The sequence below is a fragment of the Pangasianodon hypophthalmus genome, chromosome 18, assembly GCF_027358585.1.
Source record: "Pangasianodon hypophthalmus isolate fPanHyp1 chromosome 18, fPanHyp1.pri, whole genome shotgun sequence".
In the NCBI taxonomy this organism is placed as follows: domain Eukaryota; kingdom Metazoa; phylum Chordata; class Actinopteri; order Siluriformes; family Pangasiidae; genus Pangasianodon; species Pangasianodon hypophthalmus.
This window is the reverse complement of record NC_069727.1, coordinates 5,845,244-5,866,652: the sequence shown is the minus strand read 5'-3', so window position 1 is coordinate 5,866,652 and position 21,409 is coordinate 5,845,244. Positions and strand designations below refer to the sequence as shown.

Below are 21,409 nucleotides of genomic sequence, written 5' to 3'. Positions count from 1 at the left end.
ATGTTTGGTAAGTGGCTGTGGTTGTCTCCAAATTCTAGTTGACCAATACTGATGGAAAGTTTGAGGTTAATTTACAAAGACATTTCTTTTAAACTGGTGTCTGACCACCACCGTCACTACCACCACCACCACCACCACCACCACCATCACCTCCACCACCACCATCTCCACCACCACCATCACCACCTCCACCACCACCACCATCACCACCACCACCATCACCTCCACCATCACCATCACCACCACCACCATTACCACCTCCACCACCATCACCACCTCCACCACCACCACCATCACCACCATCACCTCCACCACCACGACCACCTCCACCACCACCACCATCACCACCTCCACCACCACCATCACCACCTCCACCATCGCCATCACCACCACCATCACCACCACCATCACCACCTCCACCACCTCCACCACCACCATCACCTCCACCACCACGACCACCTCCACCACCATCACCACCATCACCATCACCACCACCACCATCACCTCCACCACCAACAACAACATAATTGTTCTTGTTCTTGTTATTTATTTGTTTTTGTTTTTGTTTAGACCTAATCGATTTTTAGAATCTAAAAGTGCCTCAGATCCAAAAAAGAAATTATCAATAAAATAATGATAACTCGTCAGTCAATAAAAAACTTACTATAAATCATTAATAATTGCTAAAAAAAATTAACAAAGATGTTTTAATCTAATGCAAAAGAAGCAAAAAAAGAAGCAATTAAATAAAATCAAATAACCAAAAACAGCAAAATTAGGGAAAAGGGAATGTGTAGGGACTGTTTTTTTATGTTTGATTTTTATTATTATTTGTTTTTGCAAATTTTATTTTTAGACCTTAATATGTAATATTTCACTTGCAGATATTTTAATATTTTTAGAATAAATTTGACTCCATATCTGACAGCTCAAGTAAGTATTCTTACTACGAAGAGTGTATCATCTTCTGCATTTTGTCAAGCTAACACATAATTTTTGTTCCTGATAATCTGAATAATTTATTGAACTGAAAGGAGATGATGTCCATACTAATCTGAAAAGATTCAGATGTAATGGGTAAGAAAAACATGACCGTGTGTTTAAAAGAGAGCCTATCTTAGAGAGAGAGGATAGATGAAACGAGGGTATTTACATGTTGTGATTGTTTACTCTGTGATCTTTGTAAATGAGTATAAATGTGTGATATGGAAACCGTGTTAATGGAAGTGAAAAAGCTCTTAATGAACTAGCAGTTGCACCCACAGTCTGTTACAGATGCATAACTATATTCATTCCATTTATGCCATTTAGTTACAGTGTCTGAGAGAAAATGATAGCGAGAGAGCGAGTCTTTCTTTTCTTTTTTTTTATCTCTCTTTTTCCAGGGCAATGTGTTGACGCATTCCCACTAATTTCGAGGCAACTCCCCATGCACAAATCTCTCTTATCGGCATGCAAGTTGTTGGTGTAAACATGTGTTGTGTGAGACTCTTGCTCACGCCTCACTGCTTATGTGAGTGATGGAGAGATGAGAAACGAGTGTGAAGAGTGGAGGTTATTCCTCCACCATCTGTGCGACACAACGAGATGCAAAACAGTTCTTAATCCAGATTGGGATGCTTTGGAAGGGATTTTCCTAATGTGGCATTAAAAATCACATACACATGCTTTTGAAGGTCTGAAGCATTAGGTCTGCCACTTATCAGCTCGTGCTGAATGTACATGCTGATGGGTGACAAATTAAAGGAAAAACAGTGACTCAGTTATGCAGTGGGAAGTATTTATTTATTTTCCTGCTATGGTTTAGCTTTACTTGTCCCCTTAGAAAGAAGCATCACTGCTTATCAATAAAAGTTATTCTCACTGATCTCCTTTATCCTATGACTAAACGCTTCTGTCCTGATGGACGTGGTCTCTTCCAGGGTGACCCCACCCCCTTTCCACAGGACACGAGGGCAAATTGAATGGTTTGATGAGGATGAAAATGATGTAAAACATATGCTATGGCCCTCACACTCACCAGAGCTTAACCCAGTTGAACACCTATGGGGGATTTTGGAGTGGCGTGTTAGATAGAGCTCTCCAGCACCATCATTAAAACACTAACTGAGGGAAAATCAGTGTTCATCGCTCTAGTACAGTACCAGAGACTTATAGAATTGATACTAAGGCTCTCAGAAGCTGCTCTGGTGGGTCACACACTACTAACACACTTTTTGTTGGTTTGTTCCTTCAATTTGTCATCTATCTGTATATGGAACCATCAGACAACATATCAGATTATGTTTGCATGTTCTGTACATGAACCTAGAGTTGGTCATGTACATTGTGTAATCTTAAATCTTCTCCATTCTCTTTACTGCTTTGACTTTTACCTGACAATAGCTAATTCAAATAGCCAGAGTCCTATCATTATGCATCTGAATGGTCTTATAATATAAGAGGGTGTAAGGGCTCAGGACTCTCTGTGCTGTAGTGTGGTCTTCTTATTGAGTGAACTAATAAAATACTTCCTGCTCATTTAGTTCTCTGGTTTTCACCTCATTAAAAAGAATGACCATTCATGCTGAGTGTAACATGCAGTGAGTAGAGGCAAGTTCTTAAACTCAGAGCTTTGTTTTAAGTAAATCCAAGAACTATAATCCAAGTACATAGTGGGCATCGAAACATAGGCAGGGAAAATTAAACAGGCATAATCCATAATCAGAAACTATGACAGCATGCAAGGGTCTGAACCAGGAGAATAGAAAACGAGGAAACACTGAAATCAAGGAAACAAATGTATAAAAAAAACTTTGTGATGATACACTGGCACAACAGGATATAAATAGACAAACCTAGCAGAACTAAACACAGAACAGGTGAACACAATCAAGCAACAAACTAATGACAGGACAGAGATGGAGACAGGACTAGAACAGAAACCAAAACAAACACAAGCATATGGAATTCATTGCCTTGGGAACTACAATGTGAAGGGGGAAACTGTGGCACCAAGTTGAATCCCAAAAGCAAGTATGTTTTTATTTTGAACCAAATGATAAATTACAGAAGCAGAAAACTAATCAGCAATCCTCTTAAGTTTAAAATCTGATAATGCCAGAGAAATAGGAAATGTGGGATTTTTCACATGTGGGCATCTGTTAGCTCACGTATACAGAATAAGCGAATTTGTTGCATGTTGCATCAGTTTCTTGAGTCAGTTCCTGTCAGTCTTAGCTCACTGTTCCACTGACTGGGTGAGAAATTCAGCCTACTTCACTTGTTGTTCCATATAATCCCAGAAGTGAGGTCCAGTGAGTTCTGCAAGTCAGAGCTTCAATTAACTTTCCTGAAAGAGCAGCAATTATGGCTTCATATATTTCTGAGGACGAATGTTTCAAGCCTTATCCACACTAGTAGGGACATAGCTATGTTCAACTGTAAAAGACTGATGAAAACAGGAAAAGTCTTCAATGACAGTTGAATTAATTATTACATTTTCCTTCATTTTGGACGGTGTTGGATTTGGTATAACATGGCGTATATGAACCTATCTGGTTTCCCCAATTCACCATTCATTCATCTTCAGTAACCACTATAGCCTGGTCAGGATCATTGTGGATCTGGGAATACACCCCGGATGGGACGCCAGTCCGCCACAGGGCACCATATATATACTCATTCACACACTAATTCACACCTAGGAGCAATTAAGAGTAACCAATCCACCTACAGTACATGCTTGTTATTGGGAGGTAGGAGGAAACCAGAGAACTCAGAGAAACCCTACATGGACCCAGGGAAAACATGTGAAACTCCCCACAGACAGCAACCTGAGCTCAGGAGTGAACCGGAGACCCTGGAGCTGTGAGGTGGCAAGCTACCCGCTGAGCCACCATACCACCCACAATTCACTACAAACAGCAAAAAGGCGCTGTCACAGTTATCCGTTCATGTTGGGGCATTCAAAAATGTGTGTTTTTCAGTGGTTGAGAAAACTGTTTAATTGTGGACTGGCTAATTATGATAACTAGAAATTGGCTATGAGTAAATTGCTTGAAAACTGGGTAAAAAAATATAAAACTACAATGAAAAGCTGAGTCCAAATGCAAAGATAAATGTCAGTTACTGCACCACGGTTGATTTCATACTGATGATCTGTGTCCTGGTGACTGAAGATGACTTTTGTGAGGTTCACAAACATCCACACTTAAAGAGGGAGATAGTAGATGAAGATACAAAGTGAAGTATGTGGGAGTTTTGATACCTTTTTCCTTAATATTAGAATTACCAAACTCCAGGCATCAAGCCTTAGAGGTGTTTTGATCTGTGCCATCTACACTGACATGATTATATCTCTTTCTTTGTTCTCCTGTCATTTTATCCACTGCTTTCTGCACACAGGCTCTGTATTTCATGATCTGATAAACAGGACTGCTGAAACACTGAGGAAGGGCTGTGAGCTCTGGGGAAATTCCACTGTAACAAAGAGCTCATACTGTGGAGAAAGTGTGTGCATGTGTGTGTCTGTATGTGTGTGAGAGAGAGAGAGAGAGAGAGAGAAAGAGAGAGACCAAAAAGTACTTAGGATTGAAAATAATCAACACTCTTGATTGGATCACTCGTAAACCCATTTAAAAATTAATTGTCTGCACTAAATGAAGTGTATCGTAGTGAATACAGATTGCCAGGCCGCCTTTGTGCGTCTTTGTTCTAGGGAACTTGCACTAAAGTTTGCATTGTTGGCTAATGGTAAAATTCTCAGATGGCTTGCGAGACAGACCTTTGACATCTGACCCTCGCTGACCTTTGGACGGAATTATTTAGAATGCAACTGGCAGACACTTTTTAGAGATTTTTTTACCTCAACTTCAGCTCAATTTGCACTCACTGGGGAAAAAACTGAATGCTACAAGAAGTATGAGATTGCCAACAAGTCCCATTGAATGTAAGATCTTAGACAAAAGTGAAGGATTAGTAACATTAACTCTGTGGTCAATAAGTGGCACTTGAGAAGGAAGACCTGATTTGTGGTGAAATGAGTGGTTTTATATATATGGATTATATATAGATATATGGTTTATGCAGGCATATTGCACTAGACAGGCACTGTCAGGGTTACCATGGCAAAAGTCATGAAACTTAACAAAGGAACACTAGTGACCAGTATAGAGACTTGAATAAAATCACTGCCTATGTTATAGATAATACTGACTTATACACAATACTGATCACTGATATTCTTACAATAATTGAGACTATTTTTGCAAGATTCTGTTGCTGAGTTATACAAAATATCACAGATGTGATGGCAACGAACTTCAAGAATGTGACTAAGACCTAAAACATTTCCTTTCTTTGACCATCTAACAGTCTGCTTTTTAAAAAACAGTTGCTTTTTAAGATTTCAGAATAGAATTTGAGCAGAACCATACAGTATATATAATCTTGATATATTTTAGCTAATAGTTATTTGATTTGCTGTCTCTCACTCAGGCGGAGTTCTCAAGAGCAGCGCTTCTCCATCAGGCTCGGCGTGACCAGGTGGCCCAGACATGTCGTGCCCACAGTGCCTTGAGCCGCAAGCGACACGTACTGACACCCAGCGACCTAAAACACTTAGTAGTGGATGAAGAACATGAGCTGATCTACTGCTACGTGCCCAAAGTGGCATGCACCAACTGGAAGCGGGTGATGATGGTCCTGAGTGGGCATGGCAAGTACAGCGATCCTATGGAGATCCTCCCCAGTGAGGCACACGTGCCCTCCAACCTGAAGACACTCAACCAGTACAGCATCGCTGACATCAACCACCGCTTGAAGAACTACCTCAAGTTCTTGTTTGTGCGCGAGCCCTTCGAGCGCCTAGTGTCGGCATACCGTAACAAGTTCACACTGCGCTACAACACGTCCTTCCACAAGCGCTACGGCACGCGTATTGTCAGGCGGTACCGCAAAAATGCTACGGCCGAAGCGCTCCAGAATGGCAGTGATGTCAAGTTCACAGAGTTCGCTGAGTACCTCATCGATCCAGCCACGCAACGTGAGGCGCCACTGAACGAGCACTGGCAGACTGTGTATGCGCTGTGTCACCCCTGCCACATCCACTACGACCTGGTGGGCAAGTACGAGACACTGGAGGAGGATGCTGACTACGTGCTGAAGCTGGCTGGTGTGCCTGACTCGCTACATTTTCCATCCTATGCCAAGTCTACTCGCACCACCGACCAGATGGCAGCCATGTTTTTCAACAACATCAGCGCGCAGCAACAGAGCCAGCTCTATCAGCTTTACAAGATGGACTTCCTGATGTTTAACTACTCCTCACCAAGTTACCTGAAGGAGCAGTAGGAAGGGTTGGCGCACAATGCACGCACATTTTTAAACGCACACCTGTGCAAACACATACTCAAAGCTGAGCTTAACTGAAACAGAACATTGATGTGAGGAGAAATGGCCAGTGAGGTGCTTGATGAATTGGCACCAGTGGAAGCAGAGCAAAAAACTCTGAACTTTTGGAGACTTTTGGAACTGTATAATCCACAGGTGGTCAGTCTGCTGTATTGTGAAGAGGAATGATTAAACAGAGGAAGATTTGTACTGTATTTGATCATGGTTTCATGTTTGATGAGTATTCAGGTAAACCTGGCATCTCTGTGTTAATACACCCGTCCATCAGATTGTAAGATAAAGATCATGTTACTGTTTATATTCCCTGCCATCATTAAGCAATACGACTCTGGGCCACAGGCTCATTTACTGTAACAAGTAAAGATCTCACCCGCCTACCTTCAATTTCAAACACTTGATGAGCGAAAGACTCTTGTGGACTTCTATTACACCCCAATACAGTACTAAAGTTGTGGGCTGTACTTAAGCACGCTCATGTTAGTGTTATTTATGGTTGTTCCCCTAACTACAGCCGTCTTCTATGTGAAGACTGTGTGCGTGTACAGTAATTATATGATGCATATGTAAAGGAGGACCTTTGCGTTCACACAGGAGGATGTGATAATGGCATTGAGAGGTGCCTTTGTGATGTGGGTGTATCCTGCTGCCCTTATGAGTCAGTGGCTATCCGGCATTCAAAAGTCAGAGGTCGGCGAGAGGTCATTATTCATTAAAGGGACTCCCAAGAACCATCAGCCATCTTAAAAAAATATTAAGGGAATATTTCTTGTTTTTGCATTGTTTTTATTGACTTATGAAAGGTAGCTGCGAGCAGCTGAACAAAACATTATTTAAAATACTTTGTAAAAAGAAACAAAAGAAAGCACGATTTAATTTTTTTTCTCTGAGTGATGGATTTATAAATGGCAGTATTGATTTTTAATGTGTTTTTTTTTTCATGTGCATTATATGGTACAGTGTTGCTGAGCTCTAGAGTGGATCATGTTTTTAAAAGGAAAGCAAAGTCTCTGCTTTCTGAGCTGTTCTCATAGGAGCAATTTATTTAGACAGACTGAGAGTCAGAGAGAGAGAGCAAAGGAGATGAGATGGGAGAAAGTGCTAGACAGTATCTGTTTCCTGCATTAAGCCCATGTTTGTTCCATTGTAGCGTCTCTATCCCAATTTAAGCTCTTCAAAGGAACACATGCTTTCATTTGTAGATGTGTCTTTTTATGGCCCTTTTTTGTTATGACTGTGAATTAGAAGAGTCTGAAAATGATGAAATTGCCTATTTATGTGTCTGACAGCCACAGACGGGTGTGTCTGTCTCCACCGTCTGTGTCTACACGACTATACAAAAATCCTACACTGGTAAAGGTGACTCAGTCTAACACCAGCTTTCTCTTTCATCCGGATGGCTGGACAGATTAGTGTGCCTAGATAAATAAATGCCTTCTTCTTCTTTTTTTTTTTTTTTTTTTTTTCTTTTCTTAAGAGATTGAGCCCCTGTGGAGCAGGGTCTTTATAGGACACACACACACAGACACACACACACGCCCAAAACAAATTGATAGCCCTCTAGTGATGTAGTGAGTAAAATGTGGCAAAGAGGGAAAAAAACAAGCTGTGTGTTCTGCCTTGCTCTCCACTTCTCTCTCTCGCTCTTAAACCAATTCTCAAATTTCACTGGTATCAGTTTACGGAAGGGTTACCTTAACCAAAATTATTAACCTTAAGAAACCATGAATTATCTTTTTAAATCCAGGACCTATTCAACACCTACAGTCCTCACTATTTAGTAATTACTACTACAAAAAGTGTTCTTGTAGGAAACCAATCAACAGTGGAGCTGACAGCACACCCGAAGTTATTTCTCTTCTACCACAGCAATTTGGCAATGATTACAGTTTTTATCCATTTCCAGTTACATTAAATGTCAGTGACAAAAGTTAGTTTCTGTTCTTACATATGTTACAGCAGTTATAAACAGTCATTTTTTTCTCTATCCTAATGTTAATAAGACAATGAATACAGCTTCTAATGTTCCTGAGGGACTATAAACTCCATCCTGAAAACTTCTAATCTACTACTTCTAAAAACTTCTAAAAACTACTATGTCTGAAAACATAAATTTACAGTTTTACAGAAGGTCGAAGCAAAAACGTTAAATAAACATCTCCTCAGAAAACTTTGCCTTGCAATCTGGAAATACTGTCAGAGCTGCTGTTATAGAAAATTAATCAACACCTTCTGACCTTCTATAAGTTCTTATCCTTTCTTTGTTTCTAAATTAATGTCCCGTAAGTAAAGTTGAGTAATCAAGCAATTGATGACCAAATAAGTCAAATAACAAATAATCCACAAACACCAGTGTGAGCTAATTCCTTAATTAATGTTTGTGGTGGTTAATGGGCAACATTCGTAATTGAGGGTGTCATGGTGTCCTGAGTTCAGCTGATTATGAATATAACTAGATTATTGTCACTATTGGCAAAATTAATGGTCAAATATTCTCCACAGAACAAATAGAGGACAAATACAATTTCTGCTTCATCAGAAATACTGAAACAATGATTAATGAGTGAAAATAAGTCCACAACAACCAACAGAAACTAAAGCTTTAATTAATGTTTGCGGTGGTTGATTGGCAAAATTCATAACTGAATGGTAGGTGCCAATATTTACACCCAGAGACCTGAGCTGATTTGATTCTCAACATTTAGTCACATGCTCCGATTTAATTTATCCTCATTTATGTGGACTTATTTTTAGTCATGGATAGAATCATCGGGCACTACGTTTATCTCACCAAACATGAATTAATACATGTGTTAACTTACTTTGCTTTGTTAACATTGCTTTTGTCTTATTAAGGCTGAAGTTTAAAGTTTTTTTAATGTTAACTAAAGCAGTGAATAATGTTAGTTAAGGGAACCTTCATGTAAAGTGTTACTGTTCACTGTTGAGCAATAAATAAAACCAATCACTGAGACAGAAATCTGAGCTGAGAAAGGAACAAAGTCTGTGCAGTTCTTTAGGTGCCTTTGAACGCTTTTATTTTCTTTGTTCTCTCAGTAGGTTCATTTCTGCATGCACACACACACACACACACACAAACACACACACACACACACACACACACACACACAATTGCAGTACTATCAGTGCAAGGACCTTCTACTGACATAATTATTAATGTAGCTAATTAATGCTATACCTACCCATAATCTTAATCTCAATAACCAAAAGGAAACTTTCGACTCTTCTAGTTTTTTGTTGGGTTTTTTTTTCTCAACAAAAGCAGTTTTAAATGTCACACAAGGCCAAAGCTGTCAGATATCCTTGTGGGGACATTTGGTTCTCACCAAGATATAAAAACATGTACACACAAAACACAGACAACACATGAGGTGAACTGCCTTTCAGCCACTCTGTAACATTGTCCTGTAACTCTCACACACACACACACACACACACACACACACACACAAGGGCAGCTCATCCGGCGTGCCTTCATCCAAGTAAATTCCGGGAAAGTAAGCTAAGCAGAAAGTGCTGATCTATGATCAGTTCTTATATGTAGTGACTATAATTATATGGACCATTGATTGAAAAGCTTAAAGCTTAGACGCTACATCTGATTTTCTTTTTCTGGCTCTACACTATGATTGGATGCAGTGCTCTCGTGCTGTTGGATGCCTTTCAGCATTATATTCACGGAGCCTTCTGTATGTGTGTGTGTGTGTATATTGAAATATACATTTCAAACTGGCTACTTTGCCTCAGTTGAGCTTGATTATCCATTTATTATTAACATTCACACACCAGCTACTATCTTATTTAGTTATTTCTTCCTTGTGTCCATGTTAACTCTAAAGAGTCTTGTTTTTTTGCACCCCTTCTCATTCAGGATGGAGCCTCGCAGTGCACTGGGACTGACTGTTCTCACCAAAAAGGAACATATTTAAAAATGTACAAGGCTCTTGGAGCGGTTTATCTCCTGCACAACATGCATCATGAATCACTCTCTCTCTCTCTCTTTCTCTCTCTGTCTCTGCTGTTTTCACAATAATGATTAAAATCCATAGAAGTGTTTGTATGACTGTTCTAGTGATGTGTTATGATAACGAGTCAGCTCTTTGAGTCAACTCGCATGTGTGAGCCATTTTTTTTTGTAGCTGTAGGAAATACTATTACTGATTCATTTATTTATGTGAAAGTGTGTTTTAATTTCTCTATGTGTATGAGGTGAGTGTATTACAGAAAGGAGCTGCAGGAATGTTTACGGTGTTTGTCAGTGCACATCTGTAGTGCCTTGCTTATTTAGGCTTACAATTATTGAGATTCATTTGACAAAGTGCAATGTAAATAATGTTATTTTGTTAGAAGATAGAATTTCATGAAACAATTTCAGCCATAATTATGCAAAGAAGAACAATAACTGGTCAAAATATTGCAAACCTTGTCCAAAAGAATTAACAGTTTAGGAGCAGAAAAGGTCAACTTTCACTGGTGAGCTGAATCAAATGATCCAACTCACTGAACAGCTCCAAAATTGTTTTTAATCCCAATCCTGCCCTATACAACAGTTATTATTTTTGTTTGTACTTGCCCATGATATTTTACTTTGTCCTATTTTTCAAAATATAAACAACGTAGTAATTTAAACAGGATAAAGCAGTTACTGAGCAATGCACCGCATCCAATACACTCCCATTTTAACACAGAAGGCTTCACATCTGACCCTGTGTGAAAGTCAGTTATCTACAAAGTCCCCAAATCTTTTTCCTCTGTTGTTCTGTTTTGTTTTAGTCACAGTTTTTTATTTGTACTCTTGGGAGATCTCTTTAAGATCCACATATAAAAAATGTTATTTTCTCCTCATTATGCATTGCACAATGAATTACTGACAATACTTGCAAAATGAATGAATGAATCAGCTCAAATTGACACTCATTATTATAAACCTCTTTAAAAATACAAAGATGCAACAGAAAGTCTCTCTCAATTAGCATGTTCAGTCCTGAAACGGTTTCTTGCTGAGCAGATGTTATTGAAGCTCTTCCAACATGGCTGACCTTGGCGCGCTGACGTTAGCTCCTGCACTCTGTGGGAAGGCCTGCGCTCTCTGATTATATGTCCTGAGCTGCGTCCTGCCACGGTTTGAAGTGGTGTCTTTGAAGAAGTTGTTGGAGAGGAGAAAAAAAGAAAAAAATAAAGCCACAAGTGTGCTGGGCGTCTGTGCCACACTGTGCTTCAGATCTTCCTGGTTGTCATCAGCAAACGCAGCATGACAACATTGAGAGGAAACATCCTGGTTGTTCCGTGATAAGGAAGAAACAGTGATGTTAACTGCATGACCTTCAAAAGCCTGAGATTTCAGGAAAAGAGAGTTACATACGATAGGATCCAAAAAAAAAAAAAAAAAAAAGAAAACTCATCCTGGACTGAATGCAGAAATAAGCTTGATCCTGGATTACGTCAAAGTTCTTCTATTAATCCAGTTGCACCAAACATTGTTCAAAAAAACATCTGGATTGTGTTGAGACATTACATTGTCCTTCTAATTTAGTTTTGCAATAAATTTGGATTAATTGTAATCCTGTTGCTCCATCACTTAAAAACCACATTTACGTAAAGTGTGGGTGAAGTGGTTTAAATTTTCAAATACTAGATAAATTCCAGAAAGAGTTTTCTCAGAGGGAATTTTTGATCCTAGTGATCACTCAAAAGGTAAAACAAACAAATAAACAAAAATTTTTTAAAAATGTACTGATGACTTTACTTGTTAAATCCTTGTTAAATGAAGGACGATCAGAATTAATCCCAGCTCAAAGGATTTAATCAGAGGTAAAACAATTCAAATTAAAATAAAACCTGGATTAAAAAAATAATGAATACTTCTAATCTTTTTAGCATTAATCCAATTTTTAAATAAAAAAACAGCTATTACACCTGAGGCACTTAGTTTAAGCTATTTGATAAATACCAAAAATGTAAACGTAAATAATATGTATATGTTGTTTGCACACCATTTGCTTAATTTGAAAAAAATCTGCAGTAATACATTTAATTTAAAAAAAAATTATGTATGCAATATTAATTTTTTTTTTTTTTAGAAAAACAGAATAATTCTATAAGTTTGCACAATCATTGTTAGTGCTTTCCACTGTGAAATGCATTTTGTCCTTTTAAAGTTGATTGCAAAAGTTTCTGGATTAAAAAAAGGAGCAAAATCTACTTTTAGTAGTAAAAGAAGAGAACAAAAAGTACAAAGCAATTTGTTCTGTTGAAAAAACAAAGCAATAATTTCTTTACTACTCAATCTTGACACATACTGTTCGACTATTTTTCTTACTTCTGTGAAAACTAACACACTAACAATAACGTTGCCTATTTTTTATTTTGTCCTAAGAATATGTAAATACATTTAAGTTTGCATTTAAATGTGTTAGTACAGAATGATGAAAAATGAAGAATTTGCTGATCTGAGAATATATTTAGACAAAATTGTACATATTTGTCCATAACTAATGTAATGCTCCAAAATATCTTTTTACATGTTACTATCTAGTAATCATAGTGACCCACATTTCCCATGCCGTTGGTTTGTGTGTGAATGTGAATTTAGCGTGTGGTTGGGAAGTGCACCTGCAAACCCCATGCTCCATGAACCCCGTCCCTCCCTTTAACCATAACCCTCACCACAGCCTCACAGTGGGCTTCTGCTCTTCTGAAAATACCCCAGAGTTTAGTTCAGCTCCTTAATCCCACACTCCTCCTTCCTTCTTGCTTTCATCAGGCACAGAACCACATCAGGCTTTCATTCCAACCAGGATTTGGGCTTTTCCAGCCCAAAGGGAGTGGGTTGAGAGTGGCTCCCTATCATTTTCAAGGTGTGGGAAAGGGGATGATGGTGCAGGGAGGACACATGCTTTTATAATTTAGTGGTGAAATGTAGCAAGCTTGCAGTTTAGGCCACTGGGTCTCCTAAGTGTTCACTCTGTCATTGGGTTGATGGAAGACCATGCATTTGAATCCCTGCGATGCCACAGTCATCTGAGATTGGAGATCCAAGAGAACTGACCCTACTCTTTAGGTAGGAATTATAGGATGGTAGGTAGGATGATATTCATCTCTTTCCTACCAGTCAGAACAACGCTAGCCAAATAGCGCTCTCCTTGAAACACTAAGTGAGGTTCCATCAGTGGCAATTCAGAAAGATGAGCTTGCGTTATGTGTATTAGAGGAAGCACATGTTAACCTTCGCCCTCACAGGTTGGCGGCTGTTTTGCGATATGAGATAACTAGCTAGCTAAAAATTAGGAGGAAAAAGAAAACATGATGACTGGCTTCACATGTCTTGGAGGAAGCATACGTTAGTACTGACTTGGTAGCTGTTGTGGAGAAAACTATTATAGCTAGTAGGTGGGAAATGGAATAAATTGGAAGAAAACAGGGTAAAATTGGGGTTAAAAAAAAAATTTTAAAAAAAATAAAAACTTGGCTAGCTTCACATTCCTGAGAGGAAGCACATGCTGGAAGCTGTTGCATGATAGTGGAGAACTAGCTAATGGGTAGGAATTAATTAGGGCTAGATATAATAGTAATATTGTGATAAATTATGTCACAGTATGCTTTTCTGAGACATCATGGATATTGTGATAATTTTGTATTAAATTAAGGTTTTTTATTACAAACTGACTAGAAGGAGCGGATTCTTTTTGTTAAAATTTTGTACTAAATCTTACAGATTTTACTAATTCTCAGTGTTAATTTTTAATATAAAAATGTTTAAAATATAATTATACATTTTTTTTAAATAAATTTTTCTAGAAAATGTAATACTACTGTTTTACTGGAAATTTCCTCCTTAAAAACACAATATATTGTGATTACATATTGTGTATTATAGAAATACCTTCAAGTATCATGATATGATCATTTTGTGATATCACACACACCCCTATTGTCAATTACTAAAAAATATTTACAGTACACCAGATCTGTAGTTGGAATAGAAAGGAAGGTTGGTCATTGGCTTTTTTTGCTTCAGTGCTATGAGCTAGCAGTAACAACCACTTCACCCATGATCCCACTTCTCCTGCTTAACCTTACTTCTGCAAGAAAAGAATCTCTCAGCTGAGTGTTAGCAACCCTTCACTATTTGCCCAACAAGCAACCATGAGTAAGAGAAAGAATGACTCAGCTCCATATCTCTGCCATCCCACGCTCTTTTCAAGCAAGGCTGGACACAATTTAGAGAGGCTAAAATGGAGGTAAGATGCAGCGAGAGAGGAAGCGGCTTAAGACAAGCGTGAGTGGCGTCGAAGCCAAACATGAAACATCCCGCAGGCAGCTGAGGCACTTATCTATCAATCCATAAAAAAGATGTCTGCTCTGTTACCACTGACTGAAAGAGAAGGTCAAGTAGCTGACAGAAATCAAGAGGAAAAAGACACGAGCAATGCCAAGCAAAGACACGAAAATAAAAGTAAAGAGGTATTATTGAATAATGTCTTTATAATCATTAACTAAGAAAAATGTTTAACCACTGATATGATCAGGTTTTCTGTGAGGAGATGATTATTTAACATTAACTCAGAGTCTCCAGAGTCAGCTCATTGTAACAGCACAGTAACTTCTTCAAGATGGAGGAGTTTGTACTTTTGAGTTTCTCTGTAACATGACAGACAGTGTATTTTATTTTTTTTTGTCTTATTAACTCAAGAGAGGCTGGTGAGGGGAACGACTGCTGTAACGTTTAGTGATAACAAGAACTAAGTTGTTTTAAGAACGTTTTAAGAACATCCCACAACTATAACTAACTATAAACGGATAAAAGACGACAAAAATAAACGACAATTTGACGTTCTTTAATAACTAAAAAAAATTAATTTTTGGCAAATTGCTGTGGAATAAGAGCAACTTCCAGACATGCTGTTATTGGAGAATAATCTTTGGTGGGGCAAAAGTAACTCATCTCGAGCCACATCACAGCACCCTGTCGTTGATTATTTTCCTATAACAGCACACCCCAAGTGTTCTATTCCTTACATGACAGAAATCACTATTACTGCTTCCTGCAACGGAAATGAACCACAGAGACTTCTTGTCATTGAAGTCTTCTTCAATTGACATTTTTTTTTCTGTCATTTCCAGACCCAGACTGAAGAGGTGAAGTCATGACTGGTCTGGGTCACCATTACAACGGTGTAGTAATGAACTCAAGCACAATGCTCACAGGGACAAATTGGAATGTGAATCTCGGATTTCAGGGTCCTGTATCACGGCCTTTTTCTGTTTGTGTCTGGACGGTCCTCATTAACAAGGATTACAAACACACTGCATGGTCTGAACTGTACGGGCTCTACACTGTACACACTCTATATCCCACAGAGCAGAACAAAACTCATTGCTTAAGGGGCTGATTCAATAATTCTTTTTTTCCTGTGTGAGAAACAGCAGAGGGTTTATTCATAGTGTGGTGCTATAAATACCACTGGGGTCCACAGTACTTTTTTACAGTACTTTCAGGTGCTGAGTCACTATGCTATATGAGTTATATTATGTCTGGGCTGATGAAAATGTAAATAAATAAAAGATTATTATACAGCAGGAAAGTAAACCATAATGGTATTACCCCCTATGTGTCGGAAAAAAGGAGGCACCTTCTGATGAGATTGACTATAAAGAAATACTTAACATTTATTGTGAGTATAAAAAAAACAGATCCGATTGTATTTTATCCCATAAAGCAAAACCAACAAAGACAGCAAAGCACACACGTGAGACGTATGGACAAGAGGAAGAAATAAGCCATTAAAGACAAACACTGTGCCATCACCCACATGCAGACGATTCTCAGGCACACATGCCTTATGTCATGTAGAGTTGCATTCGTGTAAACAGAACGTGTAAACACTGAAAAGTAAGCATCAGATTGACCTGATGGACCAAAACACATAAGTACCATTTATCTTACAAAGTGCAGACCCCTCTACAAGAGGGCAGGAAGAGCAAGAGGGGAGTATAGATAAAAAAAAAAAAATAGAGGAATCTTTTTTTAATCTGTCATGGATATGATGTGAACAGAAAGCCAGCCTGATAATTAGTTAATTCATAATGTTAATTCATGCCTGAAAGATCAGCAACACCTCCCAGGATTCTTACCTTCCAAAATCTCAAATCTGACTGGAATGATGCTGCATACAATAATCTCGCAAAAGCTGAATATTAAATAACTCTGTCCTTTAAAAAGCACTATAAAATGTTCCAATTGGTCATTGGTCCTCTTTGTAAATCTCATCACACATGATATTGGCTGAAAGCATCACCGGCAGCGTCCATTAATCAGTGGCTGGACATGTCCCATAGCAACACTGCGCAGCTTTGGCTGAGATGGAACACATGACCGGTGAAAGCGTTTGACCCTAGTCGCCTACGTCGCTGTCCTGGTCCCCGATCACCCACAGGAAGTGGAAGCTCAAGGCCAGGAGAGCAGTGCCCAGCAGGTCTCCCAGCGCCGTCAGGTACGGGATGGAGAAACTGTCCGGGTCCTTCCCAGACTTCCACATGGCGTGGACCATCCAGTCTGCTATACACAGCAAGAGGAACACCTGCGAGACAGACAGGCGCAGATTAAACACGTTTTAGAGTCACAGCTGCTAACAAATTCCCCAAGTGTTCCTGAGACAAGACAACTGAGGAGTGTAAAATTAGGATGAGTCTATGTTAAGTGATTCCATTTGACTTGACTGCTCCCTATACACACACACTTTAGGGAAGAGGCTCTGAGCCGGAGAGAGCAAGTGACACAAGTGCTAACACACAATTAACACAAACTGGATCAGTGTCTTTGTGTGTGAACTTTAGAAGCCCTTACTGTGCTTCACTAATTAAGCCCATTTTCCACATTGAAAATGTGTGTGCGTGCGTGTGTGTGTGTGTGTGCGTGTGTGTGTGTGTGTGTGTCCCCAACGTGTGTAATCCTGATGAAAGGAGAACTCTGAAGTAAAGGAAACTCACTGAAGGTATTGTCACACAAAGCTTTCTTTAGTACTATTTTTCTGCATTGTACTGGTTCCAAAAATTATTCACACTCCTACAATTAATACTTGGTGAAGCCTGCCTTAACTAATAGTTAACTAATACACTCACTAGTTGCCACTAGTGGAAAAAGCTCATGGACATGATGGACACGAGCTTTCATGCCAAGTGCTCTCAGAATCAGTTTCAGAATCAGTGATTTCAGCTGAAAATAATTTTGCCAAACATGTTAAGAGAAGAGAATTTTGTGAGATGAGGGAAAAAAGGTAACATCAAAAGATTAAAATAAAAAATTAAATTTAATAAGGTCCAGGATGTAGCCTATCCATTGACTGGATGTACCGTTATATTGTTATAAAGGGAATACAGTGTGGTCACTTTTAAGCCATAGGGACACAGAGAGTAGCAATTAAATGGCAGTATTATAATTTACCCTTGTCAATTCTTCCTTATCCTTACATGATGCAGATTAAAACACTTCCTTGCTAATTAAACACCAGCCTTCACAAAATCACCCAGAGCCAACTCTAAAAGTAATTTCCCGTTCACTAACTAATGCAGCCACCTTTTAAAGAATGGAAACAACAGTTTTCTCCTGAATTTTAACATTTATCACTTTGCCAATCCTCTGTAATCAAATTTGCACCTAGTTTCAAGGCTGCGACGCACAGCAGCGATTTCAGCTAAACTGCTTAACTTTCCTGAGTGTGTGTATGTGAATTCAATTTCATTTAGCAGAAAAATAAAAATAAAGGCAGCACATTAATCAGTGACAGACTGTGTGTGAAACTCTCTGGGAAGCGGTGCACTGAGGTAGACCTGGTGCTCAGAGTAACTGAAGACGGCCCAGTCATTTAGTCTGCATTACTCTCGGACAGAGCGAGTTAAAAAGCTTTTTTTTTTTTTTAGCTGCTTTCCAAGACTGCTTGGATGGAGGTGAGGTAAATAATTAGATACTTCATTAGTTATTAACTGGCCATTGGGAGGCAATATGAGGGTTATTTGAGGAGTATTAGGATATAAAGTTGTTAATCAGTGAGTATGCAATACATATGGCTGCGTTACAAATCCTACAATAATGCACTGGGTCCTTCCTCTCTCTGAATGCTTTCTCTTCATAAATTTTTTTTTTTTCTCAGTCTGTAGTGTATTTTTGTCTGCAAACTCAAAAAAATGCACTAATTACATACAAACAGTGGAAAACTCTTCTCATGAAGATATGGAAGAAAATGTGATGAAGCTGCTACAGAAACTAAGGGCTATTTAAGATGGATGGTTTGCTAATTTACACAAATTTTAGAAGAACTAACAGGATCAGGGATGAAGTTTCCACCCTCCGCAAACATGCACACACATTTACCTCCAGATGACAGCGAGGCCAGTCAGACAGGACTGTACACAGCGCACACACACACACACAGACACACACATAATTATAGACTGATGACTAAAATGTCCTCTCCCTTTCAAAGATGTTTACTGTCCCATCCTGGCGCTCCCTTTCACACACACTGGTAGACAAATTTTTTTTTTTTTTTTTCCTTCATAGATTATTTATACTTTTATGAATTTGGGGGGCAGCAATAGTACTTTCATTTTCCCAATTTATTACAAAGAATTTAAAGGTGTTAAAATGAAATTTGCATTCTACAACCAGATAAGAAGGCAAGACTTTGTTGGCAAAATCAAAAAATATTTAGAAAACTCTCCAGAGCGGATCTGAAAAAGGTGGCGTATAATAACTAAGAATTATTACTAAGAAATACTAACAGTTTTGCCTTGGATATTACTACGGAGCCTGATGATTACGACCGTGAGGATCCAAATGCTGTTCAGAGGATACACAACAGGATGGAGGCAGTTATAAAGGCAAATGGTGAGGATATTTAAATGACATTCAGATATAATAGAGTTTTTAGTGTATTTATATTTAAACACACAATTCTTCATTTTATGCTAAGGGAACACAAACTTTTCCACTGTAAATGGTTACTAGCTGTGAGATGCAACAGTCCAACACAAATATCTGCATGACTGTTTGAAAACGTGCATATATCGCAGCCGGCATCAATATGCCGCATGTGTCACACTAGCTGCAGGTCTTTGTGTGGTCTCGGCCACTCGAGCACTTTCCCACGCCATTGACGAGAGCGTTTCTTTTCTCTTTGCCCTCTCGAATGCACACCGCAGCCACCGTGGCTCACTAATGGCCCCTCTGCACAGGCTCAGTCTATACGTAACAACCGCGTGCCAAGACTCCATTAATGCAACAAGTAGCCACTCGTTTCCTTTGGAATTCTGCGTGTAGGCCTAGCTCCTTTAGTGTTGTAAAGGTCAAATGTTATGGGTCAGAGATCAGCAGATGCTTGAGATGAGCTCAAGAAGGCAAACAATCAGCAAGTATTTGTCACAGTCACAAACTGGTGCCTGATCGCCTTTTGTTCCTGAAGAATCGGAATAGTCTCTCACCCTGCATTTACAGAGGTTATAAGACATCAATAACTGATTCCTCTCTTCCGGTATGTACTCTCACCATGCTGTCATGGCTTACGATTAGGATTATGGGAAATGTTCAATAGTGAAGAATACTTAGATGGTGCTTTAAAAAAAAAATCAACCATTATGTGAAAATGTTCCAAAATTCCAAATGCAGCCTTAGAAGGTAGCATTTACTATTTTTCAGATGCACCCAAATGTGCATCACTAGTGCATGTTTCTGTCTTGAATTACTGCTGCCATGGTTTCACCTGGCTAGTGTTATATGACCTCACAAACTACATAGCTAGCTATAAAGTATATGAAAACCATCCATTTTCAGCATTAAAAAATTGAAGGGAAATTTCTTGGATATACAGTCCCCTCCAAAAGTACTGGAACAGCAAGGTCAATTCTTTTGTTTTTGCTATAGACTGAAGACATTTGGGTTTGGAATCAAAAGAAGAATATGAGACAATAGATCAGAATTTCAGCTTTCATTTGCTGATATATACATCTAGATGTGTTAAACAACTTAGAACAAGGCACCTTTTGTTTGAACCCACCCATTCCATGTCTTCAGTGTATAGCAAAAACAACAAAAATTGGCCTTACCGTTCCAATACTTTTGGAAGGGATAAATAGCGTCCATGCAATTCATCATCATCTGGTAACAGAATGACAAAAAGTTTTCTTTTAGAGTCTGCTGACATCCATTCACAGCAAAAACATATTGCTACAGTTCTATTTGGATCATCAAACACTTTAAAGCTGTAGCAGCATGCTGCATCTCACCAACTGCTTCAGGAGCTGCAACTAGGAATAAAAATCTGGTGAATATCAGGAAGTATATTTTAGGAAAAGCTCTATATCTTAGCGGAGAAGTTTAAAAAAAAGGGAGGCTTTATATTCTAGCATCTGACTTACACTCTTGTCCACATTATTTTCCTCCTATTAAAATGAAGATAAAATTCTAATATAAACAGCTGCCCAATATGACATATAACAAGAATATCATGGTAAATTGCGGCACAATACATTTTTCTGACACTGTTGTGAAGAAAGGCACAGAAGCTCAGAAAATATGAACTATTTTTTCCATCAAATATCTCAACATCTGTATTTAAGAACTTACTAATTGGATGGATATTCTGAGATGACTTTAAATCTGTTATCATTAGACATTTTCTTTTTTATGCAGACAGCATTGTGCCTTGAGTCTTATCAGAAGATCTATCATTTTCCCCAAGTTGTTTTCTAAAATTTAAACCTTAAAATAAAACCTTACAATTCCATATCATTCCAGAATTTCAAGATCCATAAAAAAGCTTGATTTGATCAAGTCCAGTTACTTAAAAGTGGTTCAAAAACTACATATATGCCAGACAGATTATAAATGAAGCAGCTTTATATTCATTGATGTTATGTATTGTACTAAACTGACCTTCTCATCTGAGGCCTGCTTTGTTCATATAGATGCATTTTCCTCACATTTCTAATAGTATGAGGATAG

The 21,409-nt window shown here is 38.6% G+C and overlaps 2 protein-coding genes across 8 annotated transcripts in view; one reads left to right on the top strand and one right to left on the bottom strand.

Moving 5' to 3' along the window:
* chst11 (carbohydrate (chondroitin 4) sulfotransferase 11) overlaps positions 1 to 7,234 on the top strand; it is a 51,834-nt gene extending 44,600 nt beyond the window's left edge. For both annotated transcript variants that reach the window (XM_026923000.3, XM_026922999.3), the window contains exon 3: positions 5,479 to 7,234. In XM_026923000.3, coding sequence (XP_026778801.2) covers positions 5,479 to 6,333 — 855 coding nt within the window. In that variant the 3' untranslated portion in view covers positions 6,334 to 7,234. The remainder of the gene's footprint in view (positions 1 to 5,478) is intronic.
* slc41a2b (solute carrier family 41 member 2b) overlaps positions 1 to 21,409 on the bottom strand; it is a 65,241-nt gene that overhangs the window by 21,694 nt on the left and 22,138 nt on the right. For 4 of the 6 annotated variants that reach the window (XM_026923449.3, XM_053241914.1, XM_026923452.3 and 1 more), the window contains one exon: positions 16,056 to 16,991. The exons of the other annotated variants lie outside the window; for them this stretch is intronic. In XM_026923449.3, coding sequence (XP_026779250.3) covers positions 16,806 to 16,991 — 186 coding nt within the window. In that variant the 3' untranslated portion in view covers positions 16,056 to 16,805. Of the gene's footprint in view, positions 1 to 16,055; positions 16,992 to 21,409 lie in introns of those variants that run through there. 6 annotated transcript variants of the gene reach the window in all.